This window comes from Elephas maximus, chromosome 3, assembly GCF_024166365.1.
Source record: "Elephas maximus indicus isolate mEleMax1 chromosome 3, mEleMax1 primary haplotype, whole genome shotgun sequence".
NCBI lineage: Eukaryota > Metazoa > Chordata > Mammalia > Proboscidea > Elephantidae > Elephas > Elephas maximus.
The window spans coordinates 37,363,956-37,391,673 of NC_064821.1; the positions used below are offsets into that span (position 1 = coordinate 37,363,956).

General features: G+C 54.3%; 3 protein-coding genes across 6 annotated transcripts; 2 read left to right on the top strand and 1 right to left on the bottom strand.

The window, feature by feature from the left end:
- Positions 1 to 588: 588 nt before the first annotated feature.
- On the top strand, positions 589 to 9,398 carry BABAM1 (BRISC and BRCA1 A complex member 1). 2 transcript variants are annotated; one of them, XM_049877353.1, is made up of 10 exons: positions 589 to 756; positions 1,066 to 1,189; positions 1,688 to 2,023; positions 2,891 to 2,949; positions 4,599 to 4,719; positions 4,798 to 4,876; positions 6,349 to 6,373; positions 7,838 to 7,967; positions 8,160 to 8,246; positions 8,964 to 9,398. In XM_049877353.1, exons 3-10 carry the CDS (start codon positions 1,739 to 1,741, stop codon positions 9,165 to 9,167), a joined length of 990 nt encoding a protein of 329 aa, XP_049733310.1. In that variant the 5' UTR covers positions 589 to 756; positions 1,066 to 1,189; positions 1,688 to 1,738; the 3' UTR covers positions 9,168 to 9,398. The 2 variants fall into 2 exon arrangements, with proteins under 2 accessions (XP_049733310.1, XP_049733308.1); XM_049877351.1 differs by having other exon boundaries at positions 590 to 756; positions 1,066 to 1,213.
- Positions 9,399 to 10,761: 1,363 nt separating this feature from the next.
- ANKLE1 (ankyrin repeat and LEM domain containing 1) lies at positions 10,762 to 16,873 on the top strand. Of its 2 annotated transcripts, none has more exons than XM_049877354.1 (9): positions 10,762 to 10,832; positions 10,909 to 11,061; positions 11,330 to 11,435; positions 11,528 to 11,660; positions 12,221 to 13,009; positions 13,109 to 13,286; positions 13,546 to 13,705; positions 13,817 to 13,946; positions 14,190 to 16,873. In XM_049877354.1, exons 1-9 carry the CDS (start codon positions 10,771 to 10,773, stop codon positions 14,360 to 14,362), a joined length of 1,884 nt encoding a protein of 627 aa, XP_049733311.1. In that variant the 5' UTR covers positions 10,762 to 10,770; the 3' UTR covers positions 14,363 to 16,873. The 2 variants fall into 2 exon arrangements, with proteins under 2 accessions (XP_049733311.1, XP_049733312.1); XM_049877355.1 differs by having other exon boundaries at positions 14,313 to 16,873.
- Positions 16,865 to 26,435, bottom strand: ABHD8 (abhydrolase domain containing 8). Of its 2 annotated transcripts, XM_049877357.1 has the most exons (6): positions 26,242 to 26,435; positions 25,606 to 25,749; positions 23,458 to 24,202; positions 20,614 to 20,784; positions 20,244 to 20,460; positions 16,865 to 19,374 (listed from the first exon to the last, which is right to left on the bottom strand). In XM_049877357.1, exons 3-6 carry the CDS (start codon positions 24,192 to 24,194, stop codon positions 19,216 to 19,218), a joined length of 1,284 nt encoding a protein of 427 aa, XP_049733314.1. In that variant the 5' UTR covers positions 24,195 to 24,202; positions 25,606 to 25,749; positions 26,242 to 26,435; the 3' UTR covers positions 16,865 to 19,215. The 2 variants fall into 2 exon arrangements, with proteins under 2 accessions (XP_049733314.1, XP_049733313.1); XM_049877356.1 differs by lacking the exon at positions 25,606 to 25,749.
- Between the last annotated feature and the right edge of the window lie 1,283 nt (positions 26,436 to 27,718).

Here is a 27,718-nt window from a genome sequence, read left to right on the forward strand (position 1 = left end):
GCGATTGTGAGGATGGTGCAGGACCGGGCAGTTCTGTTGTACATGGGGTCGCTATGCGCCGGACTTCATGGCACTTAAACAACAGAACTGCCCCAATGGGTATCCAAGGCTGGAAGCAGACTGCTGCATCTTCCTCCCCTAGAAGAGCTGCTGGGTTCCAATTGCCAATCTTCCTGTTAATAGCCAGGCGCTTACCTACTGTGCCACCACAATTTAAAAAAAAATTTTAAAAAGGTGATTTGAAATTGTTCTGCCTTAGTATTTTTGGTTGATGCAAATATATGTAAGTAACGAGAAAGATGAAACAATTGGGCGTGGTTTCGGGGCCAGGCCCCGCCCACTTCCATCTGGAAAATCCACCCCCTCTGAGAGCCAGGACTACTCTGTCAATCACCTCCCAAGCCCTGCCTCTTCACCCTAAATGCCGCCCGCCCAGCCTATCACATTGCAAGTTAGACCTCCTCCATCTCTCTGAGCCTCTTACCTTGAAAGCCCCACCCGCCCTGCTCTTACCAGCCTATCACCGTATTGATCAGTTTAATTTGGTTCCTCCAGGAATATTAGAAACTCAGTCCCTTAGCAGTCTCAGCCTATCAGCTTCCAAGCACGCATCGGGCCTCGTCGGCTCAGCTCTTCGCTCGCAATGAGAACTACACTTCCCAGGAGGCCTTGCGGTGGGTTATCGTCACTTCCGGCCAGGAAGATGGCGGCTTCTTAGGGAGTCGTCGGCCGATTTGGAAAGAGGCTCCGGCTTCGGTGAGCAGAAGTTGGGTGGTGAAAGCGTGCAGGGCCCATCCCTAGAGGCCCAGCTCCCCTAGTTTTGACCCCAGATATCCAGCTGCTCCCCTGCCCTGAGCTGCCGCCTTCAGCTCTGTTTTCTGCTGCAGTCTAGCCTCCATCGTTCTTGCTGCAGTTAAAGCTTTGTTTTCCTTAGAGGTTGTGGGAGCTGCAAGGCTCTCAGAGGCCATCCCGGGCATTGTCCATATAGTCAAACTGTTCCACCGGCGTTCTGTCTCCCCGCAAAGGGTTCTGTAGCACCCAGATCTCTGCCTCTCCCCTCCACAGACATCCTCCAGGCATCCCAGCGCCCTCGTGGGAGAATCCTAGAAGTTATTATTACTTTATTCGCGAAGACGTTTCCAGTTTCAGGGGACAGAAAATCCAACTCAATCTGACTTAAGCAAGAAAGGCAAGTTGCTAGCTTACAGAACTGGTAAGTTTCAGGCATAGCTGGATCCGGGCGCTCAGAAGTCTGTTTATGTCATTTTCTGAGTGGGCATACCAGCCTGCACACCCCTAAAGGGAGCCCCTCTTCTTTAATAGCACCATTGGAAGTCCCATAGCTGCCCCTTACTGGCATGTGTTGGGTCGTGTGCCCGTCACTGAGCCAGTCACAGTGGCCAGGGTGCTGGAATGTGCTCATTGGTCAGGAAGCCGAGGGGCAAGGTTAACTCTACTGAAAAGTGGGAGGTTATTACCTTAATTCAGAATGGATGATGCTGGGCTAATAGGTGTAAAAACTGTCCATCTTACAGTTGAGGAGACTGAGGCCCTGCGAGGGGTGACTCTCATATTTGGTAAACAGCTCATGCCCAGTCCTTTGTCCCAGATCATCTGCCTGGACGTTTTGGAGGAAACGTCACTGTCATTATTTTTTTATTAACCGAATATTCTTTAAACCCTGAAGGGAAGGATCCTGGCATCCCCCATCCCTGCTGTATCCAGCTACACAGGAACTATGGAAGTTGCAGAGCCCAGCAGCCCCACTGAGGAAGAAGAGGAGGAGGAAGAGCAGTCTGCCGAGCCTCGGCCCCGCACACGCTCCAACCCGGAGGGGGCCGAGGACCGGGCGCTGGGGACCCAGGCCAACGTGGGCAGCCGTAGTGAGGGTGAGGGTGAGGCAGCCAGTGCTGACGATGGGACTCCCAACCCACCAGGTGCTGGCCCAAAGCCCTGGCAGGTGCCCCCGCCAGCCCCTGAGGTCCAGGTTCGAACACCGAGGGTCAACTGTCCAGAGAAGGTGGTAAGTGTTGGTTGGGAATGGGGCGGTCGCTACATCGCCTTGTCAAAAGACCTCTTTAAAGTGTTAAAAAGCAAAGGATGTCACTTTGGTGACTAAGATGCACCTGAGCCAAGCCACAGTCTTTTCAGTCACTTTATGTGTGTGCAAAAGCTGGATGGTGAAAAAGGAAGACAGAAGAAAAATTGATGCACTTGAATTGTGGTGTTGGTGAAGACTGTGGTATATACCAGGGATGCCAGAAGAACGAACAAATCAGTCCTGGAAGAAATGCAACTAGAATGTTCCTTAGAAGTGAGGATGATGAGATTTTGCCTCACTTACTTTGGACACATCAGCAGGAATGACCAATCACTAGAAAAGCCCATCATAGTTGGTAAACTGGAGGGTCAGCAAAATCGAGGAAAACCCTCCTTGAGATGAATTGACACAATAGCCCCACGATGGACTCAGATATACCCCAAGGATTGTGAAGATGGTGCGGAACCAGGCAGCAGTTCATATTGTTACATATAAAACCAAAAAACCCATTGCCATTGAGTTGATTCCAACTCATAGTGACCCTATAGGATAGAGTAGAACTGCTCCTTAGGGTTTCCAGGGAGCAGCTGGTGGATTCAAACTGATGACATTTTGGTTAGCATCGTAGCATGCTGTAGCTCTCAACCACTGCACCACCCGGGCCCTGTTATATATGAGGTGGCCATGAATTGGACCTGACTCGACAGCAACTAACAAAAACATTTTGCCTTGTCAGTGGGGCTGCTTGGCAGGGGAAGGCTTGGGTAGTGGGGCTGTCTGGGGGCTGGTGTTCACAGCCAGTTGCTGCTGGACCCAGGGCCCCTCACCACCCCCCAACATCCTTTGCAGATCATCTGCCTAGACCTGTCAGAGGAAATGTCACTGCCAAAGCTGGAGTCATTCAACGGGTGAGATGGACATCTTGGGGCTCAAACACCTAGCCGTGGCTGGGGAGGGGCCCTGTCACAGAGACTTCCAGTACCATTTGTCCCCCGGAGCAACTAGAGGCTCGCCAACAGGGAAATCTGAGGCAGGTGGAACCTCATCCAGGTTGGAGCCTCCTCTCTATGGGCTCTGGTTCGAGGTCATGAACCTAATGAAGCATCTGATCTCCCCAGGTCCCTAAACCCACTCTGAACGAGCAACTTCTAGAAAATTTAAATGAACACTCCCCCATCTCAAAGTCCTAGATCTGCTGTAACAGAAGTACCATAAGTGGGTGACTTTAAAGTGGGGGCTTTGAACTGGTTTGTTCTGGTTTGAACCCCTGCTGAGAATTTGCATTTTTACTGAGGCAAGGCTAATGGTGCTAGTTAGGGACCAGTTTTGAGAACCACTAGTAGAGCAGTGTGGTTTTCAAAATTTTTTATACATAAGGATCACCTGGGGATATTGTTAAAATGTAGGTTCTGATTTAGTATACGTGCATTAAAGAACAGAAGTTTATTTTCTCACAGTTCAGAAGGCTAGTCCAAATTCAGGGTGCCAGCTCTAGGGGAAGGCTCTCCGTCAGCTCTGGGAGAAAAATCCTTGTCTCAGCTTCCCCAGCATTCTGGAGTCCCTGGGTGAAGCAAATGGTTTCGCGCTTGACTGCTAACTGGAAGGTTGACGGTTTGAACCCAACCAGAGGTGCCTTGGAAGAAAGGTCTGCCACTCTGCTTCCAAAAGGTCACAGCTTTGAAAAACCCTGTACTACTATACACTCGTGGGGTCACTATGAGTTGGAGGCAACTCCGTGGGGATCTCCAGATGGCATCTGCATTTTCCCCATCTGTGCTTGCTTGCTCTTGTGCCTTATCTGCTCTTCTTATATCTCAGAAGTGATTGGTGTAAGACGCGCCCTACACTGATATGGCCTCATTCACATAACAAGGAAAGACCTATTCCCAAATGGGGTCACGTCCACGGGTATTAAACAAAAAAGTTGATTCCAACCCATAGCAACCCTGTAGGACAGAGTAGAACTGCCCCCTAGGGTTTCCAAGGAGCGGCAGGTGGGCTCATACTGCCGACCTTTTGGTTAGCATCTAAGCTCTTAACCACTGCACCACTGTGGCTCCATCCACAGGTATAGGGGTTAGGATTTACAACACATATTTCTGGGAGACACAGTTTAATCCCTAACAGGCTGTGAGAAGCAGAGGTCTCAGGGAGTGAGCAGAGCCGGGATTCAGAACCAGGCCTGGCTGACCCCAAAGCCCCTGCCCTGAGCCACCTGAGTCGCTGCAGGGTCAGGTGGCCCAGGCCTGAGGGGCTTCCGGTTGGTCTTGTGGATGAGCCTGCCCTCCCCTCCCTGCTACCTGCCCACGACTGTCCTGCCAAGGAGAGTTCCAGCGTGGGCTCAAGTGGAGTGAATGTGAGAACTGGGCTGCCCAGAGGGCCCCACCTGGAGAGGGTGGGAGCTCAGAGGTCAGCCAGACCTGGTGTCCGACCTGCACCTCTGAACATCATCTTGGGGGTGGTGGAAGGTTTCCCAGCTGAGTGGGCAAGGAGCCCTGGGGCCCTCGGTCCAGGAGGCCCTGCCTCAGTGCGCCCCACTGCCTGCCTCCCCCCACAGCTCTAAAACCAACGCCCTCAACGTCTCCCAGAAGATGATTGAGATGTTTGTTCGGACCAAGCACAAGATCGACAAGAGCCACGAGTTCGCCCTGGTGGTGGTGAACGATGACACGGCCTGGGTGAGGCGGGGTGGGGGGCGCGGGGGTACCTTGGGGGTGAGGCCCGGACCCTTCCGCTGAGCCTTCTGCCTCCTGTAGCTGTCAGGCCTGACCTCTGACCCCCGTGAACTGTGCAGCTGCCTCTACGACCTGGAGACCGCCTCCTGCTCCACCTTCAGTATCCTTCCTGGGGGTACCCCCTGTGGCGGGGGGGGGTGGCCCTTCCTGTCACCCGAGCTGGGGAGAGGGTTGGCTGGCTCAGGATCACTTGGATTCAGATCCCAGTTCTGAACTTCGGTTTTCCCGTCTTTAAAATGGGGCAAAGATACCGTGTGGCCCAAGCGGTTGGTGTTTGGCTGCTAGCCCAGAGGTTGGCAGTGTGAACCCACGCAGTGGCGTCACGGAGCACAGTCCTGGTGAAATGCTTCAGTAAGGATTACAGGCAGGAAAACCCTGTGGGGCAGTTCTACTCTGCAACACATGGGGTCACTAGGAGTTGGCGTAGACTCAGCAGCTGGTTTCTATTGAGCACCTACTGGGTGCACAGAGGTCCCTGAGGGGCTTGAATGGTTTGCACTTGTCTGTTAACGTCAAGGTTTGCAGTTTGAACCCAACCAGTGGTGCCACGGAAGAAAGGCCTGGTGATCTGCTGCCATAAAGGTGATAGCTAAGGAAACCCTATGGAGCGCAGTTGTGCTCTGTGACACATGGGGGCCCCGTGAGTCAGGGGCCGACGGATGACAGCTAACAAGAGAGACAGCCAAATGGGGCGCCAAACTGCCTAACCCAGAGAGTTCCTGGGAAGATAAAGGCATTCGTACAAATAGCAGAAACAGCTTGTTTCTGACACCAAGTACCACCGGAAGAGCTTCGCAGATCCTGACTTAGGCTGTCTAGGATGTACCCGCACGGGGGCACTTCATGCAGGGCCAGGTACACAGTAAGCATTCAGTATACGGCAGCACGTAACCCCAAAGTTGCAGTTACCCCTATGGCCCCTTCAACCCGGGCGCGGCACATTTTATGCCAAGTTGAACATTAATAAAAGCCAGTTGCCATCGAGTTGACTCTCTCATGCCAGCCCTGTGCGTATCAGAGTAGAACTGTGCTCCATAGGGTTTTTGGTGGCTAGTTTTTCAGAAGCAGGTTGCCAGGGTTTTCTTTTGAGGTACTTCTGGGTGGACTTGAGTCTCCAACCTTTTGATTAGCAGCTGAGCACATTCCCTGTTCACACTACCCAGAGACTCTAGCTGAACATTAAAGTAAAAACTTGAGTAGAAAAGGATCCCTGGTCCCAGCAAGTTAAAAAAGTAATCAGTTGGAAGTGAAGGGGGAGGACAGTGGGGGCTGGGAATGGTGGGGACGAGGGTTGGGGTCTCAGGCTCAGGCTTTGTGAGGACAGCATCCCTCACCGTAAAGGAAAGGGAGTTTTGAGTCCTCCAGAGTTTCCAGGGTATCCAATGTTAGTCCCCCATCTCCTGATTCATGTTAAGGGGAAACCGAGGCTCGGAGAGGTGGAGCCACTTAGCCAGGGTCACATAGCACGTCTCTAGCAGAACTGTGGGAAATGGGCACTCCCAGTGTCAGGGGACCTGTCCGCCCCTGCCTGGCACCGCTCTGCTACCTGCCTTCTCCTTAGCACTCCGCCAGATCTTGAAGGCCTCTTCAGCCTCATGTAAGTCCCTGAGGAGAAAGGATATTTTTCCTTTAGAAGGAAAGATCCCTTGTGGGCAAAAGCTCCAACCAGCACAGACATAGTCAGTGGAGCCCCAAAGCCTCCCCACTCCCAGCCTCTCCCCCTGGAACAGTCGTTCACTTCTCTGTTTGGAAACATTTTTCTCAAAAGAGGCCCTTCCCCGAGTCTCACACTAGTTCTGTGACTGCCACATGCTCCTTCGCCCTCATCTTTTTTTTTTTTATAACCCAGGGGTTGGCAGACTTTTAGCATACAGGGCCAGATGGTAAATAATTCAGGCTCTGCAGGTCTTAGGGTCTCTGTCACAGCTACTCAACTCTGCTGTTGTTTCCAGAAAGCAGCCATAGACAATACATAATGGATGGGTGTGGATGTGTATCAACAAAACTTTATTGACACACACTGACATTTGAATTTCATAGACTTTTCACCTGTCAGGCAATATTCTACTTTTTATTTTTTCAGCCCTTTAAAATATGTAAAAACCACTTTTTGTTTGCCAACCGCTATTTTAACTAACTCCTTTCTTTCCCCTTTCTCATCCTTATTAACCTGGTACGACCATCTCAGCCGGTTTTGCAAATGAGTCCCTGGGGTAAATTCCCAGTGGAGGACATACTGGGTCAAAGACTAGCTGCATGCTTCTGATTTTGCTAGACTTCGCTGAAGAATTTTCTTAAGAAATACTTACCTCTGAACATTGATGCCTGAGGTGCTCTGTCTCCTCACAGGCTCCCTAATACTGGGATTGATCCTCCTGTTGAAAGTTCTACCCATTTGATAGGTGGGGAAAGGCTGCACGTTACTTTGCTGTGCTTTTCCTTGAGCCTCTTTTTGTTACATTTTAAAAAAATTGTATGTAACACAGTATTTGACAGTTCAGCATTCTCTCTTCTTTTTGTTCATTTTTAAGCCGTTCAGTATTTTCCCAGTCATTTATCTATTTGTGGACTTTGGCTATTTTTCTGTGGAGATGTTGACTTTTTCTTATTGGTGATAAGGTTTGCTTTTTACTATTAAGAACCCTCCATTTGCCTAGTGCTCTTTGCCCAAACATTACCCCATCCTGGACCAGGGTGGGGTCCACCTGGGATGCTGACTTAGCAAAGAAGATATGGTCCCTGCATCAGGGTATCCTGGCCTGGTAGGGGAGGTACATGTCACTAGGCAGTTCCAGCTCAGCTGTGATGGGGGACGCTTAGGGCTCTGAGGGTGGACAGAGTAGAATCCAGCCCCAGGGGTCTGTGAAGGCTCACTGGGGGAGAGATGAGGCAGGGAGGTGCTCCAGGCAGAAGGAACAGCAGGGTGGGGAGGTTCAGAGGCAGCAGTGAACTCTGGAGGGGCCTTGCCCACCTGGTGAGGAGCTGGGCTCTCTTTGAGGGTGATGAGCAGGGCAGACCCTCAGGGTGTGCTCTGGCTGGACCCTGCCCTCCGGCTCTGCAGCCAGCAGAAGACGGAACTGCCAGTCACAGAGAATGTGCAGACGATCCCGCCCCCATATGTGGTCCGCACCATACTCGTCTACAGCCGTCCGCCCTGCCAGCCCCAGTTCTCCCTGACGGAGCCCATGAAGGTGGGTGGGGCCACGGAGAGGAAGGGACACCTGGAGCCAGCTGGATGGTGGTTAGACACCAGGAGGGACTTCCCAGCGGCAGTGGCTGGGGCACCTGGGAATGGATTTCAGGGGCTGAAGGAGCATTCAGGATCATGGCCGTGGGGGCAGGGGATGATTTGAGCCCCCAAGGCTGGTGTTCTTCCCCTGCAGAAAATGTTCCAGTGTCCATATTTCTTCTTCGATGTTGTTTACATCCACAACGGTGCAGATGAGAAGGAGGAGGAGATGAGCTGGAAGGTGAGCGGCCATGGCAAACGTGTGGGGCAGGTATGGGTGACTACCTGGGGTCTGGGGGGATCCTCCACAGGGGTCCTTACCTCCATTTACCAGCCCTGGAGCCCTGGCCCAGTTGGGCCATGATCATTCAGTCATTCAACAGCCATTGCTTATGTGTATGCTGTTAGCTCACAGTGGCCAAATAAGGCAGGAGTCACATGCTAGGGAGGCTGGGGGTCCTTGGGACTTTGGCTCAGGGAACATGTCTGGGTTCCATCTACCTCCTCCCCAGCCTCTATTGTTTCTTGCCCTTCCTGCCTGTGCCTTCACTGGGCCCTCCCCAGGCTCTGCTGGTTCTTCTCATCTCAGCCCCAAGTAGCTGTGAGACCTTGAGTGGGCCCCTTACCTCTCTGAGCCTCAGTTTTCCCAACTACAAAGTGGAGACCAGCCTTCTACTCACCCATTAATACTCAACTCAGAAGGCCCTCCTTTGGGATGCCTTCCCTGCTCCTTAAGGAAGAACGTCATTGGGGCTGGGGGTATCTGTGTCCGACTGTGCCTCTACTTAGAGGGGGAGGACTGTGCAGGTGGGAGGGAGTGGTTGCTGAATGCTGAAAGTATTTTCTGCTTGGAGAACTCATCTGGGAAGCCCCCTCCTCTGGGAAGCCCTCCAGAGGCAGGGAGGGCCTGTCTAGGGGAACCCCTGGCTGACCAGACCCCTCTTCGTGGCCTCCCCAGGACATGTTTGCTTTCATGGGTAGCCTGGATACCAAGGGCACAAGCTACAAGTATGAGGTGGCGTTGGCGGGGCCGGCCCTTGAGCTGCACAACTGCATGGCCAAGCTGTTGGCTCACCCGCTGCAGCGGCCCTGCCAGAGCCACGCTTCCTACAGCCTGCTAGAAGAGGAGGATGAGGCCGCCGAGGTTGAGGCCACTGTCTGAGCCAGCCGTGAGCACCTCAGCTTCCCTGTATGGTGACAGCCTTGGCCTGGAGTGGCAGCTCTCAGACTGGCTTCTGTGGAGACCTGAGGGGGTGCCAGGAGGCAACCGAGAGGCTGTGTGCACCCATTCTCCATGTTCCCCAGCTGATCCCCCACCCCTAGTTGATGTCAATTGTAGCTTTTAATCTTTCCCGTGGGATTTTGTCATCAAAATAAAAATGTGAGAATCCACCACCCCAGTCCACTTGTATTAACTGGGATCTTCTTGGTTGCAAATGACAGAAAAACCCATCCACTGAGCCAAAACAGGAAAGAGTTGGTTCCTGTGGCTGAGAAGCTTGGTGGCTGCAGGCCAGGCTGTATCCGGGTGCTTGGACAACACATGTAATGCCCTGTATGGTTGATGTCCAATGTGCCCTGCCTTCTCCCAACCCTGGAGAGGGATGAGATGGCCCCACCACTCACCAAACCCCAAACCAGGTGAAGTGAGGGCTCTCCCAGCACCCCTGTATGATTGGCCCTGCCTGGGTCATGTGAGCTCCCATTAGGACAGCCATGGGCCACAGCCCCAGGATGTTCTGATTGGTTGGGCCCAGATCATGCCTTTCCCCAGGGGTTGGAAGATCGACAGTTCTATCAGGGAAGTGTGGATGTTTCCCAGAGGAAGGGGATAGGGGTAACACACTACAGGTCCACCATTCAACCACTTTTCTAGATAATGTGCACTTGTGAAAGAAGTTTACCAGCCAGATTTTCTTAGCTCCATATGAGATGAAAATAGTTTTATTGAGCAACTGCTCTCGCCTCCCGGTGACCATTTACTGAACACCTAGTGTGTCCTGTGCCTGCTCCTTCAATCCTCACACCAGCCTCCATTTTACAGAGGAGGCTGAGGGCAGCAGAGGTACAGCAGCGTCAGCATTCCTACGTAATGGACTCCCACTCCCGCGGGGTTGAAAACTGCTGCACAGAACTTCTGGAGGTGGGGGCTGGACAGGGAGGCCTCCTGTAGCATTGGGGCTGTGCGCACTAATGGGGAGCCCCTGGGTGGTGCAAATGGTTAAGCAGTTGACTGCTAACCAAAAGGTTGGTGGTTCAAAACCACCTAGAAGCACCTCGAAAGTAAGGCCTGGCGATCTGCTACTGAAAGGTCAGCCTTGAAAAGCCGATGGAGCCGTTCTATTCTGCACACATGGGGTTGTCCTGAGTCAGAAGTGACCTCCTGGCAAGCAAAAACAACACATCAATGGAGGTCTTCTCAGTAGAGGGTTCCGAGAGACTTCCATACTGTGGGCACCCCGGGTCCCCATCATAGCTCCACCGCCTCCAGCGGGGTGGGTCTCCCCAATATGAGCTGAGATACTGGCACACCCCAGCCCTTATCGGTGGCCCCAGACCTCTTTCCTGAGCGCCACCCCGGGTCTCGGGTCCGGGTGGCACCGACGCGAACCCCGAACCAGATGTGGACGCAGGTCCGGTGTGGCGCGGCGCGGCCTGGCTGGGGACCCCAAGCGGGGATCCACGGGCAGCGGTACGCCGCGGCGCATGCGCGCGGGAATAGCGCGGGAAACCGGCGGCTCGGGGAGAGCCGGCACCGCCCGGCCATGGGCGCTGCAGACCGGCTGGCGCAGCTGCTGCGGGCGGCGCTTCGGGCGGAGGAGCCGCGGTGAGCCTGGGGCCCAGGCAGGGCCGTGTTGGGCCAAGGCCGGGGCTAGGCTGACGCCGCTGTCCCCTGTCCCCAGGGAAGTGGAGGAGCTGCTGCGGCGCGGCGCCGACCCCAACCTGGTGCTACCGGACGGCGCGGCGGCCATGCATCTGGCGGCCGGGGCGCGGCGCCCGCGCGGCCTCCGCTGCCTCGAGGCGCTGCTGCGGCGGGGCGGGGATCCCAACGTTCGGTGAGGCGGCCCGTCACCGGGCAGGCAGACAGAGGTCGGGGGCGAGGCCCGAAGGCCCAGGGAGGGGCCGCACCGTTCGGGGGTGGTGCTCGGGGCCCAAGGGCTGGGACCAGGGTCGGAAGGGGGCGGTTGGAGTCCCAGGTCGTGGGCGGGCTATTGGGTTGCGCTGGAGCCAAAGGGTGGGGATCAGGGGTTCGGATCTGAGGGCGGAGGCTTGCGGCGATGGGAAATCAGGACCGATGCTGACCCTTCTCCGGCCGCCACCCAGCTCGTCTGAGGGCCTGACCCCGCTGCATGTGGCTGCCGCCTGGGGCTGTCTCCGCGGCGTGGAGCTGCTGCTGAGCCAGGGAGCGGACCCGGTGCTGCGCGACCAGGTGGGGACTCTGCGCGGGCCGGCGAGGAGCGCGCGCGGGCAGGAGGGCGGACAAAGGGCCTAGGGCGCCCCCTGCTGACTGCGCCGCCGCAGGACGGTCTCCGCGCGCTCGATCTGGCAGAGCAGCAGGGACACCGGGACTGCGCGCGCGTCCTGGGGAAGCTGGGGATGCGAACCCGGATCCGCGCACCGACTCAGGAGCAGGAGCCCGATCCAGAGCCCGGTGGTGAGTGGGGCCTTCGGGGCCTTCGGGGCCTCGGGGCTTCTTCTACTGCTTTTGATGGCTTTGAGTGTCTCGGGCACTTTCTGTTTCCTCACGTCTCCAGCACTATCTGTCTCCAGCTGCTTTAGCAACCGCTGTCTCTGGCTCTATCTCTGGCTGTTTCTGACCATCTTCTATTTCCGGTTATCTCAGAACGTGTCCAGCTGTCTCAGGCAGTTTCTGACTGGTTCTGCCTTTTCCCCACTGTCTCTTGAGGTTCCCGACTGTCTTGAAATGCTTCCAATTGTTCTTGCACTTTTTTCAGTTGTCTGGCAGTTTCCAGCCATCTCCAGCTGTTTCCAGTGGTCTCCGGCTGTTTCTGTCTTTGGGTATTCTGGCTGTGTTTCGATGCTCTCCAGCTGTCTCTGGCTGTCTCCCACTGTTTTCTGCTGGCTCTCTCTGCCTCCAGCTCTCTCCCTCTTCTCTGTAACCCCAACTGCCTGTATCTGAGTTCGGCTCAGATATTTCTGTCTCTCCCGCCATGCCCCCCTCCTCTCTGATCCCCTGTCTCTCCCCTACTCCAGGCCCTGAAGAAAATGGACAGCGCACCAGCCTTTCTGTCCCTCCCAATGTGACCTTGGACTCCACAGTGCTCCAGACCCAGCTGGGCATAGGTGACGGTAGGGACCTGGGCCTTGAGGCTGCTCCTGGGCAGCCCAACCTCCCTGAGCCCCAGGAGGCTGCTAACCAGAACCACAACTTGGAGGCCCCCCTGGGGCTTTGGGACTACAGCTCTGAAGCCTCCTTTGTCACCGCAGTGGAGGCCTCTGGAGCCGAGGACTCAGCCCCTGACAGCCCCCCCTGGGCCAGGTCATTGCCCCACACCATGCAGGGACTCCTGCCTGGTGTCTGTCCACCCCAGAGGGTGCCAAGGTCCCTGAGTGCCTCACCGCTGGCTCATCGAGCCATAATGGGGAACAGGGAGGCAGAACTCAACTCTCATCTGCAGGCCCTGACTCTGTCTTCCACGGATGCAGATGACTCCGCTTCCTCCTCCTCTACCTCCTCCACTCCTTGCCCAGCCCAGAACCCCCCATGGGAACCGCCACTGGGACCCCCTGACCTGTACTTCCTGACCGATGACCAGACATCCCTTGACAGCGATGTGGCTGCCCTTTGGCTGACAGAGGACGAGGAGCAGTCCACAGATGGCAGGGACCCTGTCCCCACTTGCTGGCACCCACCGGTCCCTGCCGTGTCTGACCTGGAGCTGCTGTGGCAACTCCGAGTGCACGGAGAGAGTCCTGGCCCCATCACACCCTTCACCCGACCATACTACCTCCAGCGGCTAGAAGAAGCCAAGGCTGGGCCTGGTTAGTCCCTTCTGAGCCCACAGCATCTGCAGCCCCGCTTTCCGCCTCTCTGGGAACCACTCCTTCCTCCCTCTCCCTTGACTCAGTTTCCCGTCCCAGGCCCAAACCTTGCAGGTCACAGCCCGGAGCTGGCCAAGGCCCTGCGGACAGGCCGCATCCCAGATGCCCAGGCAGAAGAGGACGCACTAGCCCAGCAGTTTGAGCAGCCTGATCCCGCCAGGAGGTGGCGGGAAGGAATTGTGAAGTCTAGCTTCACGTACCTGCTGCTGGACCCCAGGTAAGACTCAAGAGTGGGAGCTGGACCTTCTTGGGATTGACTCTTCCTTGTTGTGTGACTTCAGTAAGCGTCTGGCCCTATCTATAAAGGCAGGTGGATCCAATTCAACATGACAAGCAGCCTCAGGAAATAGCTACTTCTCTCTGATTCTATAAGGTGGGGTCGCTAGACACAGGTTAGAGCTGCTCTGTGACCTTGGGGACTGTCTCTGGGGTCCCCTTGGTCACTTTTCCCTCTCTGAGCTGCCCATTTTCTCCAGGGAAACTCAGGACCTGCCAGGCCGAGCCTTCTTGCTGACCCCAGCTGAACGTCTCCAGACATTTGTCCGCGCCATCTTCTATGTGGGCAAGGGGACGCGGGCCCGCCCAGATGCCCATCTCTGGGAAGCCATTGGCCAACGTGGGCGGCCAGGAAAGCAGGTGTGGGGATCAGGATCAGGGTTCCTGCAGAGGCAGCCGTGCACAGGTAGAGAGAGGAAGGAGGGAATTGGGAGGCTGACCCATGACCCCATCCCCACTCTGGGCCCCCAGGCCTGTGCCAAGGTGCGCCGGATTCTGGACATCTGGGCCAGTGACCGTGGTGTCATCTCCCTGCATTGCTTCCAGCACGTGGTCGCCGCGGAGGCCTACACACGGGAGGCATGTCTTGTGGATGCTCTAGGTGGGTGCTTGGTGCATGGTGCACGGGGGAGACTTGGCCTGCCAATTCCCTCAATCCCTCCATCTCAGGCCTGTTCGTTTGTTTAATGAGCAGTCATTGAGCACCAACTCTGTACCTACTTGTGCGAATATTTTGCTTTGTCGGTTTATCCCCACTAGAAGACAATACACAGTGGGTTCGTTGTCACATACTTGTGCTAGGGGTCCCTGAGTTGCCCAGTTACCCCACCCCTAATCTCCCCAGGGATCCAGACGCTGACCAACCAGAAACAAGGGCATTGCTACGGAGTGGTGGCGAGCTGGCCTCCTGCCCGGCGCCGCCGCCTGGGGGTGCACCTGCTGCACCGTGCCCTCCTTGTCTTCCTAGCTGAGGGCGAGCGAGAACTGCGGCCCCAGGACATCCAGGCCCGCGGCTGAGCACTGGAGAACCGGCCATCTGGCCTGGGCGAAGAGCAGAGTGTTTAAACATCCTGGCGACCACATGCAGATAGTAGCCACCATCTCTGCCTCCAGAAGGCGAGGCCGGTGGGGTGGGCTCCCTCCACGGCTAAAGGAGAACTCTTTAGAGGTGGGACTGCCAGGGAGGGAGTGAGCTCCCTATCACCAGAGGTAGACAAGCAGGGATCTGAAGGTGCTTCGGAACATTCTGGTGCTTTTGCAGTTTGGTCCTTGTTGCATAGACAGTCCAGTTTTATCTGCCAGTCACAGAGAGGAGCTGCTGGACCCCCTTGTGGGGCAGGCTGGGGGCTCCTTAGAGACATACTCAGGGGTTCCATTTCCAGACCAGTTACTTATCTGTCTGAGCCTCACTTTCCTTAGTTGAACAACACAGACAGTGAGAGGCCTTACCTCAGGGGATTAAACAAGGTCATCAGGTAAAGCTGTGGCTCAGCCCAGCACTGGGCAGAGGTGGCCCCGAAGCCCAGGTGGAACTCCCAAGTGGGAGATGTTCTCTTGTCCCTGGGGTCATCATAAGTCGGGACCAACTCAGTGGCAGCTAACAAGTCCCGTACCCTGTCCACTGATTCTCAAAACCCCCACACAGACCTCAACTGGACCTCCTCTTCCCCACCAGGGGATTGGCTGTTTGGCTGTCTCCCACTATGGGAGGTCAAGTGCATGGAGAGAGTCCCAGCCCCATCACACCCTTCACCTGACCACATTACCTCCAGCGGCTGGAAGAATTGCTGTACAGCATGGGCCTCGTGGTGTGGCTTCTCTGAGCTTGTCTCTTCTGCTGTAAAATGGGGTTAATAACCCCAGGTCCCCAGCTGTGCTACCAGATTGCAGACTAGTCACATATACAAAGAGCTTCTGTAAACACCAAGCCACCATCCGTGTGAGGTACTGCTGTGATGCTGGCAGCCTAGTTTGTGGGGGATAGTTGAAATTTTCTAGATGTTGCTTCTTCAAAGTGGGTTTACAGACTTGGCAGAGCCCAGGTGGTGCAAACAGTTTGCAGTCAGCTGCTAACTTAAAGGCTGGTGGTTTGAACCCACCTGGCAGCACCACGGGAGAAAGGCCTGGCGATCTGCTTCCCTAAAGATCACAGCCAACAAAATCCAACAGCGTTCAGTTCTACTTTTTAACACATGGGGCCGCCATGAGTTGGAGTCGACTTGATGACAATGGGTCTTTTTAGGGACCTAAGGAGATGTGTTGCCTCATTGGGTTCATGACCCGCTCATCATGGCTCAGCAAACCAGGGCCCACAGGGAGCAGTCTGTAACCTGGGTTGAGGTTCCACTTGCCTCACATTCTCCCATTACTGAGTGCCAGAGGGGACAGCTGGTATTGGAATTAAGGACACAGTCTCTGGAGTGGGCCTGGGATTTACCACTTGTATGAAGCTTAAGAGGCCTTTGAGCTTCTGTTTTCCTTATGTGTGAAAACAGGGAGGCTTCCCAGACATCAAGTCTCATACAGCAATAGCAACTAAAATGGTATGGCATTGGCCCAGGAATACACAAGCAGGTCATCAGAAAAGAATCCAGAGGTCCTAAGAGACCTATGAAGAGATGGGATTTAGTCTAACCCAGGGTTTATCACCCTCAGCCCTGCTGCCATTTCATTCTGGATCATTCTCTGTGGTGGGGGCCAACCTGTGCACTATGGGGTGCTGAGCAGCATCCCCGGGCTCCACGCACTAGTTGCCAGTAGCAGCCCCCCCCTTCCAGCTGTGACAACCAAAAAAGTCTCAGACATCACCAATGTCCCTTGAGGGATAAAGCCTCCCTTGGCTGAGACCACTGGTGTAAACTAAAGATAGGCTCACGAACAAGTGGGGTAAGGAGAGAAGATTCAGGAACCGAGGAGACGATCCCCGCCTCTAATTCACACAAACCACAGACGGACCTAGACAGGCACTGTGATGGATTAAGCTGGGCCTGTCCCAAAAAAATATGTGTTGGAACTCTAACCCCTACACCTGTGGGTGTGATTTGGGTTAGGAATAGGATTTTCGTTGTGTTAATAAAGCTTTTTTTTTAATAAAGCTGTGTCAGTGGGAGGTGGGTCCTAAACCGAATCACTTCTGAGTGATATAAGGAAACCCTGGTGGCGTGGTTAAGAGCTTGGCTGCTAACCAAAAGGCTGGCACTTGGAATCCACCAGGTGTTCCTTGGAAAGTCTATGGGGCAGTACTACTGTGTCCTATAGGGTCGCTATGAGTTGGAATTGACCTGACGACAGCTAGTTTGGTTTGGTTTTGGTTTAAATGACATAAAGAGCAGCATAGACAGAGACAATCGAGCACAAACAGGGGGAGATAAGCACACTTGATCACCAAAGAACCAAGTAACGCTGGAAAAGAAGAGGACCTTTCCCCAGAGCCGACAGATAGAGAACCCACCCCTAGAGCCAGTGCCCTGAATTCATACTTCTAGCCTTCTGAACTGTGAGAAAATAAATGTTCTTCAAAACTGCACACTTGTGGCATTTGTGTTACAGCAGCACAGGGGAACTGAGACCGATGTCAAAACAAAACTGTTTGTCAAGTCGACTCCAACATGTTTTAGAGTAGAACTGTGTTTCATAGGGTTTTCAATGGCTGTAATCTTTACGGAGGGTCCCTGGGTGGTGCAAGCAGTTTGTGCTTGGCTGCTAACATACAGGTTGGCGGTTCAAACCCACCCAGTGATCTGCTTCCATTAAGATTACAGCCAAGAAAACTCTATGGAACAGTTCTACTTTCTATCACACGGGGTCACCATGAGTCAGAATTAACTTGATGGCAACTAACAACAACCACCTTCACGAAAGTAGATAGCTAGGCCTTTCTTCCGTGGCGATGCTGAGTAGATATGAACCGCCAGCCTAGTTAAAAAAAGTTGAGTTCAAATTGTGCCTAAACGGGCACATATTAAAGTAAAATATGTTAGGTGCCATCAAGTCGATTTTGACTCATAGTGACTCCATGTGACAGTGTAGAATGCCTCAGAGTTTTCTTGGCTGTAATCTTTATGGGAGCAGATCGCTAGGTCTTTCTCAGACAGCTGCTAGGTGGGTTTGAACCACCAACCTTTCAGTTAACAGTTGAGTGCTTAAACATTTGCACCACCAGCACTCCTTAGATATAGCCCATTGCTGTCGAGTCAATTCCTACTCATAATGACCGTATAGGACAGAGTACAACTGCCCCATAGAGTTTTCAAGGAGCACCTGGTAGATTCGAACTGCCAACCTTTTGGTTAGCAGACATAGCTCTTAACCACTGTGCCACCAGGATTTCCCCCTAGATATACTGAAGAGCAAAATTCTGGCCATGCAGCAGGGAAATCCTCCAGCTAAACATAAAAGGAAAAGACAGATTTGGTGGTTTAAAAATAAAAATTGTCTTCATGATGAAAGTGACCCTAAACCAAGCTAAGAGATAAAAGGAGGATAATAAGTCAAACTAATGGGTGCAGGTGGGGTGGTGTGACGAGGATTCAATGAGCTGATGGGTGTTGCACTCAGCACAGGGCCTGGCATACAGTGAGCACTCACTTATGGCAGCTGTCTTTCATGGAGCCCTGGCGGCACAGTGGTTAAGAGCTGGCCTGCAAACTGAAAAGGTGGGCATTTCAAATCCACCAGCAGCTCCTTGGAAACGATATAGGGTCCCTATGAGTTGGAATCAACTCCATGGCAATGGGTTTGGTTTTTTTGGGTCTTCCATGCAGGAGACCTGGATTCAATTCTTGCCCAACGTACCTTTTTCATAGCCACCATCCGTCAGTGGAGGCTTGCTTCTTGCTGTGATGCTGAACTTGTTTCAGGGTAGCTTCTAAACTAAGATGGACTAGGAAGAAAGGCCTGGCAGTCTGCTTCTGAAAAATCAGCCAACAAAAACCCTATGGATCACAATGGTCCAATCTGAACTGGCCACAGGGATGGTGCAGGATCTGGTAGCATTTTGTTCCGCTGTGCATGGGGTAATCATAAGTTGGGCCAACTCAATGGCAGCTAACAACAGACCTGTACCCTGTTTACTGATCCTCAAAATCTCCGAGTGGACCTCAACTGGACCTCCTTTTCCCGGCCAGGGATGAGAGCTCACTCCCTGGTTGGCTGTCTCCCTCTATGGGAATACTGCCCAAGCAGCCCCTGCATTCTGGGGCTGGACCATAGACATCCTCAACCTTCTGCAACCTGGACCATAGACATCCTCAAGGCTCTACAGGTCAGCCCAGAGGGTGCAGCACCAGCATCAGCCCAGTCTGCAGATGGGGAAAATGAGGCTCAGGGGGTGAGGACTCTGCCCTGGGGTCCTCCAACACGGGTTCAGAGGCCCCGATTGTCATTTTTTTTTATTGAGTTATAAGTTGAGATGTGCAGGTTCTATGTCGCCAGACCCCCCACCCCACCCACCTCGGGCGACAATACCTCCCAGCGCGACGGAAAGGGGGTACTGCGGGGGTCTCAGGGGAGGGAGTGGCCCCAAGGGTCCCTGCAGGGCTCGCGGGTCCCGGGATAAAGCACGCTGACAAAGACAGAGAGCGGGGGTGGGAGCCTGCCTGGGCTATGGAGTGGGGGTTGGGGGGCTTCTGTACAAGGTCACCTCCGTGGGGTCCTGGCAGCGGCCCCCATACAGTATGGGTCCGCAGGACAGTAGCAGAGGGTGGGGCTTCCACCTAGCTCCCCAGTGCCCCGCCCAGGGGCGTCTCCCTGACCTGGCCCCGCCCACGGGGGCGGGACAAGCGGCCGCCCAGGTGGCTGCGCTGCAGAAATGGCTCTGGCCGCAGGTCCTCCAGCTCCACTGCTCACCAAGTGATACCCACCGCCCGCAGCTACTTTTTCTCTTCCTGGGGCGCAGGCAGGGCCTGTGGCGTGGGCTCCGGCTCCCACAGCAGGAACTCATGGAGCAGCGTGTTCACGGTTTCCGGGCACTCAAGCATCACCATGTGGCTGCCCTCTTCGATGAGTTTCAGGAAGGCCAGGAGCAGGATCTGCGGGGACGTGGGGTGGCCCTGAACTTCCCACCATCCACTCGCAGCCCTCAGCACAGGAAAGTCCCTTCTACAGTCTACCCTTCATCCCTCCCAGTCCACCCAGTCGGGGGGAGAGGGGATCCTGTCCTGGGAATCCCCCACTGGGAAATACCAGACGTCCCTTATGCAGTCCACCCTTCAATCTAATGGGGGGCCAGAAGATGGCCTGTCACCCTGCTGGAGCAGGATGCGATGGGCCAACTCATTCATTCCTTCAGCATTTATTAAGTGTCTACAGAATGTGCAGAGCAGGGTTTCCCACCTCAGCGCTCCTGACATTTGATTCTGGATCAGCCTCTCGGGTGGCGGCCGTCCTGTGCACTGTAGGATGTTGAGCAGCATCCCTGGTCTCCATCCACTAGATGCCACTAGCACCTACCCCAGTCATGACAACCAACAATGTCCCCAGAAGTTGCCCACTATCTCCTGGGAGGCAGAGTCGCCCCAGGTAAGTACCACTACTCCAGAGCTATTCTAAGTGCTAAGGGTCTCAAGTCCCTTTCCTGGATGCCTCTAATGGGGTCTGATGCTCCCTGGCCCTGCTCTCCCAGAACCACACTGCCCTCACTGGTCTCCCATGAATCCACAGCGCAGACCCTGTGCACAGAGCATTCACCCCTCTGAGGGGCGGTGGCTGGGGACGCACGTGATCTTAACACCCGTCCAGGGCAGCTGCGCTTCCAGGATTCCACCTTTTGCAAGAAGAGGAACGCTTTCGGCTCTCTGCGCCTGCGCGCAGAAGGCAGAGGCAGCGCTTCCAGAGGTCCCGCCCCCTGGGCAGCCCACGCCCCCTGAGGTGCCCGCCCCTCTCCGGCCCCCCCCCCTACCTCGGCCATACGCTGGTCCTCCTCCACGGGCACAAACTTGTCGTGCATGCCGTGGACAAGGAGGACTGGCACGGTGAGCTCGGCGTGGTACACTTCGTCGCCCTCGGGCCAGTACTGACCGCTCATCATGGCGCGCAGCACGAAGGACGACACATTGAACGCGTTGCCCTCTTTCAGCAGCTGCTTCTCCTTGGCTCCTTGGCGGGCAAAGCCAGCCCTGGTGGAGGAAGCACCGCAGGATCCCATCGTGCCAGCCCCACCAGCAGGGTCGCCCCGGACGCCAGCCCCAGCCCCAGCAGAGCAGCCTTCCCTCCACCTGACTCCTGGCGATGCCGGGCCAGGGTCTCTGTCCTGGGATCCGGGCACTCACTTGAGGAAGCTCCAGGCCAGGCAGGGGGACAGGCAGTGCAGGATGCACGTGGGCATGTTGAAGATGGAGCAGATGCTGGGCTCCAGCGCTGTGGGGCCCCCGCCGTTGATCATGATCACCTTGTGCACCAGATCGGGGTACTCGTGGGCCAGGAACGTGCAGAAGGAGACGCTGCCGGGGAAGGTTGAAGGTCAGCAGGAGAGAGGCAGGGAGGGGGTTAATGCCCTCCCCTCATCCAGGAGGTGGGTCCTTGAAGGCCAAGGATTTCCCCCTACAATCCATGGACACCTGACAGGGCCGGATGGGGCTTCTCGAATGCTCGAAAATTGTGAGACTGTGTGTGTGTGTTGAGGGCAGATTTTTCTGGACAGAGGATCCAAATCCAGAACTTTCATCTGATTCTCAAATGCTCCATGACCCCCAAAAAGGGTATGGATTACATATTACCAAATGTCTCTGATGAAGTGCTATACTACCAGCTGATTAAATCCACCCAGAGGTGCCTCAGAAGATAGGCCTGGAGATCTGCTTCCGAAAGGTGACAGCCTTGAAAATCCTATGGAGGAGTTCTGCTTTGCACACATGGGGTTGCCAGGAGTTGGAACTGACTTGAGGGCAACAAACAACAAGTGTCAGGAAAGCAATCAGATTAAACAGACCCTACCCAGAGAAGGCCACTGTTGCCTAGGTATCTGTCCCCTTTAAGGATCTTTTCTCTCCTACTTTGAGTGTGGTTTATGCCAGGTGGAAGGCCACCACCTCAGAGGCCCCCAAAGTCTAGTTCCTCACTCCCTCTAAAGCAGGGGTAGGCAAACTATGGCCTGTGGGATGGTCACCCTTTTTTGTAAAAAAGTTTACGGTATTTTGTAAATAAGTTTCGCTAGTAGGACAACAGAGTTGAGAAGTTGCCAACAGAGATTATATGGCCACAAGCCTAAAATATTCAGCTCCTGGCCGTTTAGTTTCTAAAGCAAAGGCTCTGGGTTTAACAAGCTTCTATCACAGAGCAGTTTGTAGGGTGGGAAAGGATATAGGCAGGAGTCAGGCTGACCTGACTGTACTAATGACTCTTTATGTGTCCTTGAGCAGGTTGCTTAACCTCTCTGACCTTCAGTCTCCTCATTCCTGAAATGGTAAAGGTGCTGACCTCATAGCCTTGTTATGAGTTGATGCACATAAAGGTGTCAACAGGAACTACCACAGCCAGGTCCTCATTTAACTGGAGGAGTCACTTGCTATAAACACTGACTTTTTAAGGATGTTATCATCTTAGCAAGTAAGAACTGTGCTACCTCCCAGTCTGTATTCCTTTCTTTTGGATACTTACATAACTTATTTCTTTGTCTTGTCTTGTAGCATGGGTTACAATCACTAAAACAGTGATTCTCAACCTGGCTGGTTTATCAAATCCTGTGCTTCTGCCTGGATGAAGTAGAGAATGGTACTACTTTTCAGTGGTCAGGTGCCTAGCCCAAAGCCTTCAGTGGAATGAGCTCTTGAAAAATGCCTTTGTAAAGAGAATTTACAGGATTCCAATGAGCACTTCCTTACTACATGTGGATAGCCTGAGCTGCTGATTTTTGTTGTTGTTGTTGTTGTTATTGTGCTTTAAGTGAAAGTTTACAGTTCAGTTTCTCATACAAAAATTTATACACACATTGTTATGCAACCCTAGCTGCTCTCCCTATAATGTGACAGCACACTCCTCCTTTCCACCCTGTATTTCCTGTGTCCATTCAACCAGCTCCTGTCCCTTTCTGCCTTCTCATCTCGCCTCCACACAGGAGCTGCCCATTTAGTCTCATGTATCTACTTGAGCTAAGAAGCACTCTCTTCGCAAGTATCATTTAATGTTTTATAGTCCAGTCTAATCTTTGCCTGAAAGAGTTGGCTTCGGGAATGGTTTTAGTTTTGGGTTAACAGAGAGCCCAGGGCCATGTCTTCTGGGGTCTCTCCAGTCCAGTCAGACCAGTAAGTCTGGTCCTTTTGTGAGAATTTAAGGTCTTCATCCCACTTTTCTCCTGCTCCGTCAGGGACTCTGTTGTGTTCCCTCTCAGGGCAGTCATTGGTGGTAGCCAGGCACCATCCAGTTCTTCTGGTCTCAGGCTGATGGAGTCTCTGGTTTATGTGACCCTTTTGTCTCTTGAGCTCATATTTTCCTTGTATCTTTGGTGTTCTTCATTCTCCCTTCTGAGCTGCTGATTTTTAAATTTAGCCTAGGACAGCAGGTCTCAACCAGGGTGATTCTGTTCCCAGGGCAATATTGGAGACATTTTTGACACGACTGGGGTGGTGGGGTGTGTCGAGGTCAGGGATGTTGCTAAACATCCTACAGTGTACAAAACTGTCCCCAGAGCAAAGAATTGTAGTTGTTGCTGTTACCTGCTGTCCAGTCAGCCCTGGCTCATGGCAACCCCATGCACAACAGGATCAGATCACAGGGTTTTCGCTGGCTAATTTTCGGAAGCAGACCACCAGATCTTTTTTCTGAATCTGTCCTAGTCTGGAAGCTCCGCTGAAGCTGGTTCAGCCTCATAGCAATATGCAAGCCTCCATTGACAGGGGGTGGCTGTGCCTGCAGTAAATTGGTTCAGAACTGAGCCCGAGTCTCCCGCATGGAAAGTGAGAATTCCACCACTGAATATCCCAAAATGTCATAGTGCTGAGGTTGAAAAACTGCCTTAAAACAATGTGACGCGATAGCAATAGTGACGGGAACTGTCCGTCTTGTTGCAGATTTTCATGGGATTTCATTTTGTGGAGGAAGTCAGCATTTTATGGGTAGATGTCTGGTCCCTGACAGCTCCCAGCCCTGGCGTCAGCCCCACACCAGTGCCGACTTACCCATACGAATGCCCGATGAGCACATTGCGCTTCTTGGCATAGCGCTTGAAGATGGCGCGCATGTCCTCCGCTAGCGCATAGAATGTATAGGCAGCGGCCACTTGAGGCGCTGAGCTGGCCCCGTGGCCTGCCAGGTCAGGTGCCACCACTTCGTAGCCCAGGCGCACAAAGAAGTCCAGCTGTTCCTTCCAGATGGCCAGGGAGCCGCCAACCCCATGGATGAAAAACAGCACCACATCAGCCTGGGCACCCTTGCAGCTGGTGATGCGCTTCTCACAGTCAATGTGGATGGTCCGCTTGGGGCGCCGGGTGCGCCGCCGCCGCCCGCTGCTGCCCGCGCTGCCTGGGCCAGAGCAGCCCTCACTGCCTGCTGGCTCAGCCAGCTCCACTTCCAGGGCAGTCGGCGGCTCCCCAGAGCCGCTCTGCCAGTGCAGGTCAGCTTGCGGTGCCCGGCCCAGGTTCTCCACCAACAACCGCCCGTTGCGGTACACAGTGATCCGGCGCTGGCAGTGGACCAGGCCAGAACGGTCCCGCTGGGCATCGTTGGGGGGTGGCAGTGGCGGCGGTGGGGTGGGGACTGGGGTGGGCCCGGCGTGTTTCACCCGCAATACGCGGCCTGGCTTGACCTCCACAAAGGTGTAGCCATCGCTGGACTCAACGGTTTCCAGGGGTCCCACAGTGTTGGGCGGCGCGCCCAGCAGGCAGCAGAAGATCCCATCAGTCACCCCGGTCAGCATGGTGTGTCCTGCGAGTGGGGACAGTTACCAGCTCAGGGGCCATCCAAACAGGAGGAGCCCTCCATCCCCATAACACCCACTCCTGGCACCTGGGTGGAGGAGCCTGACTAGGAGCTCCTTCTAAGACGCTTCAGCTTGGGAAGGGCTGGAGCCAGCCAAGGTACTAGAAAAAGGCTTTATCTGCACAGTGCCAGCTTGGTGGCTGGCCACCCTCCCCGGGCAGCCTCTGAAAGAGGGACCTGGCTATGGCTGTCCCCAAGAGACATCTGTAGGGAAGGGAGTGGAGTCAGGGAGAGCTTCCCAGAGGAGGTAACATTGTGGCAAATTTGGCCTAGCTTGAGTTTACTGCAGTTATGGCCACCTGAAGGAGACTCTGGGTGACACAAATGGTAATATGTTCAAGTACTAGTGGAAAGGTTGGTGATTCGAACTAACCCAGTGACACCTCAGAAGTCAGGCCTGACAATCTCCTTCTGAAAAGGTCACAGCCTTGAAAACCCTACGGAGCAGTTCTATTCTGACACACATGGGGTCTCCATGAGTTTGAATCAACTTGATGGTAACTAATGAAAACTACAACAACATGGCTGCCTAAACTCAGTCATTCATTCACACATTCTCCTTGTACTCACTTTCACTAAACCAGCATTTTTTTTTTAAATATTTTATTGTGTTTAAGGTGAAACTTTACACAGAGAACTAAGTCCCCATTTAACAACTTCAACACAAATTATTCAGTGATATTGTTTACATTTTTCACAATGTGTCCTCATTCTCATTCATTCTGTTCTGATTGTACCATTTCCAGTACCATACTCTAGTTTCCCTGCCCCATTACTTTCTCATCTTTGCTTCCGAGTAATTTTTGACCATTTGGTCTCCTAGATAATTTTTGAAGCCCTGGTGGCAAAGTGGTTAAGAACTCTGCTGATTTTTTAAAGAAGCTCATTACTCACGGGTGATATTCTTTATTTTATGAGCCAATCTGTTATTTAGCTAAACGTGACCTCAGGGAATAGTTTTGGTTCAAGGTTTAAAGAGCATCTCAAGGTGATAGTCCCGGGGAGTCCTCTAGTCTCAACTGGTCCAGTAATTCTGGACTTTTTTAAGAATTTGAGTTCTGTTCCCCATTTTTCTCCTGTTCTATCAGGATCCATCTGTTGTGGCTAAACCAGCATTTCCTGAGGACCTCTGAAGGCATCTTCAAAAGTACAGGCCCCCACTAAGCCCCACCCCAGGCCTCTGGCTAGGCACCTGGCCCCAGAAAGGTGAGGACCTCGGGGAGGAGGTTTGGGACTGAGCTCAAGAAGGTCCTGCTCAGCTCCCCATTTTGAGTGGGCCCATTCTAATTAAAATTACATTCATATCGACAGGGCAGAGCTGGAGGACTCTGGCCTCCCTGAGTTCCTACCTCTGCCCAAGACAGGTGAGCTGGGCCTGTTTCACAGATAGGCAAGTTGAGGCCCAGGGGTGTGGAATCTGTGGTTTTGCAGGGGAGGCGTTGGGAGGAAGCCGCTCTCTGTTCCCAGAGTTCTGGGATTGACCAGGAAAAGCCCTAATGGTGGAGACAAGAATGGAGGCGCCACTGCTGTGGCTCGGGGCCTCCATGCTTCTATCCCTATGCTGCCCCCCCACCCCGTGTCCATGGCAACCTTAGGCGGTTACATAACGCGAGGTGAGCCCCACGCAGTGCCCCCCCATTGTCTAGGGCCCGGGGCCGCTGAGACGGGGCCCCCCAGCCCAGGGCCCCCAGCCTGGTCGACGCAGGGGTCACGTTCACCCAAGGCCTGGCCTCAGGGGCCCGGGCTGCGGTTTTGGAGGGGAGGCAGCCGCGCCCCTAGCCCGGGAAGGGCCCCCACCCGGATTGCGGAGTGGGGCGCAGATGCGCCACGCCAACTCTTCCCCCCCCCGCCCCCTGGAGCCCATCAGCCCTGCGGCGGGGCCAGGACAGCTAGGGCTCCGCGGCTTCCTAGGAGCCCTAGCCTGGAGGGCACCCCCCTCGGACAACAGCCTCGGTCCCCTGCTCGGCCCGATCCCCCCCGCTCACCTCATCGAGGGCCCCGGGGCCCGGGGCGGGGCGGAGGGGTCCCGGGCCGAGAAGCCAGAGTCCGCCTGCGGGCGCCGTTTACATGGTGGCGAGCGATCAGGCCCGGAGAGTCTACGCGGGCAAAAGCGGAGGACGCGGGACCCCAGCGGTCAGCGTTGGGGCATCCCACGGCCGCGGAGCAAGCCGGCCCTTTAAGTCCCTCCCCGAGGGGCGTGGCCGTGTGCGGACGGGCGGGCGTCTAGGCCAATCGTACCTGTGATATTAACTGGCCTAGTTAGGTAGCCAATCAGAGACGCAACACTAAGATGGAGGCGGGCTCTGGGAGCAGGGGCCCCGCCCCTTTCATGAGGCTGGCGGAGGTGGGGTCAGTGATCCGGCCTGGCCCAGGGCTGAGGTTGGGGTCGCACCCTGGAGTCGTGGGGCTCCCCAGAGTGGGCGGCCGAGGTCCTTTCCCTGCCCATGAGGTCTCCTTGGCCAGCCTCTTCTCCGAACTGCCCTGCTTCCTCTAAACGGAGTCCCCTTGCCGCTATACCCTCTCTGCGTGCTTACCCTTCTTTACTTGAAACAGACTCTCAGATCTTTCTCCAGTTTCAGGTGGGGAAACTGAGGTGCATAAGGGGTAGTCACTTGCCCAAGGTCACAAGGCAAGCAAGGAGCAAGGCTGGGACTTGAACCCAAGGCTATGTGATTCCAAGGCTCGATAATTGTTATTTGCTAAACCTTAAAACAAAAGTCTTTGAGCTGTAGATAGAGAATCCGAGCTTCACAACTCTGCCTCTTTAACGGATGCCTACTAAAGGAGTAGAGCCCTGGTGGCGCAGTGGTTAAGAGCTACTGCTGCTATCCAAGAGATCAGCAGTTCAAATCCACCAGCTATTCCTTGGAAACCCTATGGGACAGTTCTACTCTGCCCTCTATGGTCGCTGTGAGTCAGGATGCACTCAATGGCAATGGTTTTTTTTTTTTTGGTACTAATGGAGCTGAGAAGGGCAGTGACCAGAGGCAGACACCCCCAACTCAGTGGTCCAGGCTGGGCCAAGGTAGGCCCCCAGGAGAGTGAGAGTCAGAGAGCCGAGCATTCAAACCCAGTCTCTGCTGGAAGTGTGGTCTTGGAGAAGTCACTTCACTTCTCCGAGAAGTCGGTTCATGTCTCTGTGAAATTAACCCTGTCAAGAGTTTGCTATGTAGGTTATAGGGGCTTGCCTATAATAAATGCTCAATAAATTGTTAAATCACTCACTGGTATTATTATTATGGTGGTAGTTATTTGTTTGCTAAAAGGTGGTGCAGGTGGCATGGCCTTCAGGGAACAAAGGGTTAACTGTTCCCTTGCTCCTGGCCCACTCCCTTAGCCAGGAATTTGCTGCCAAAGCTACATTAGGTCCAGCCACCCACACTTGCCCACTGAGGGTGCTCCCTGGAGACTATACGTTTATTCATTCAGCAAACACTCCCATCTCAAGCTGGGAGATGCTGG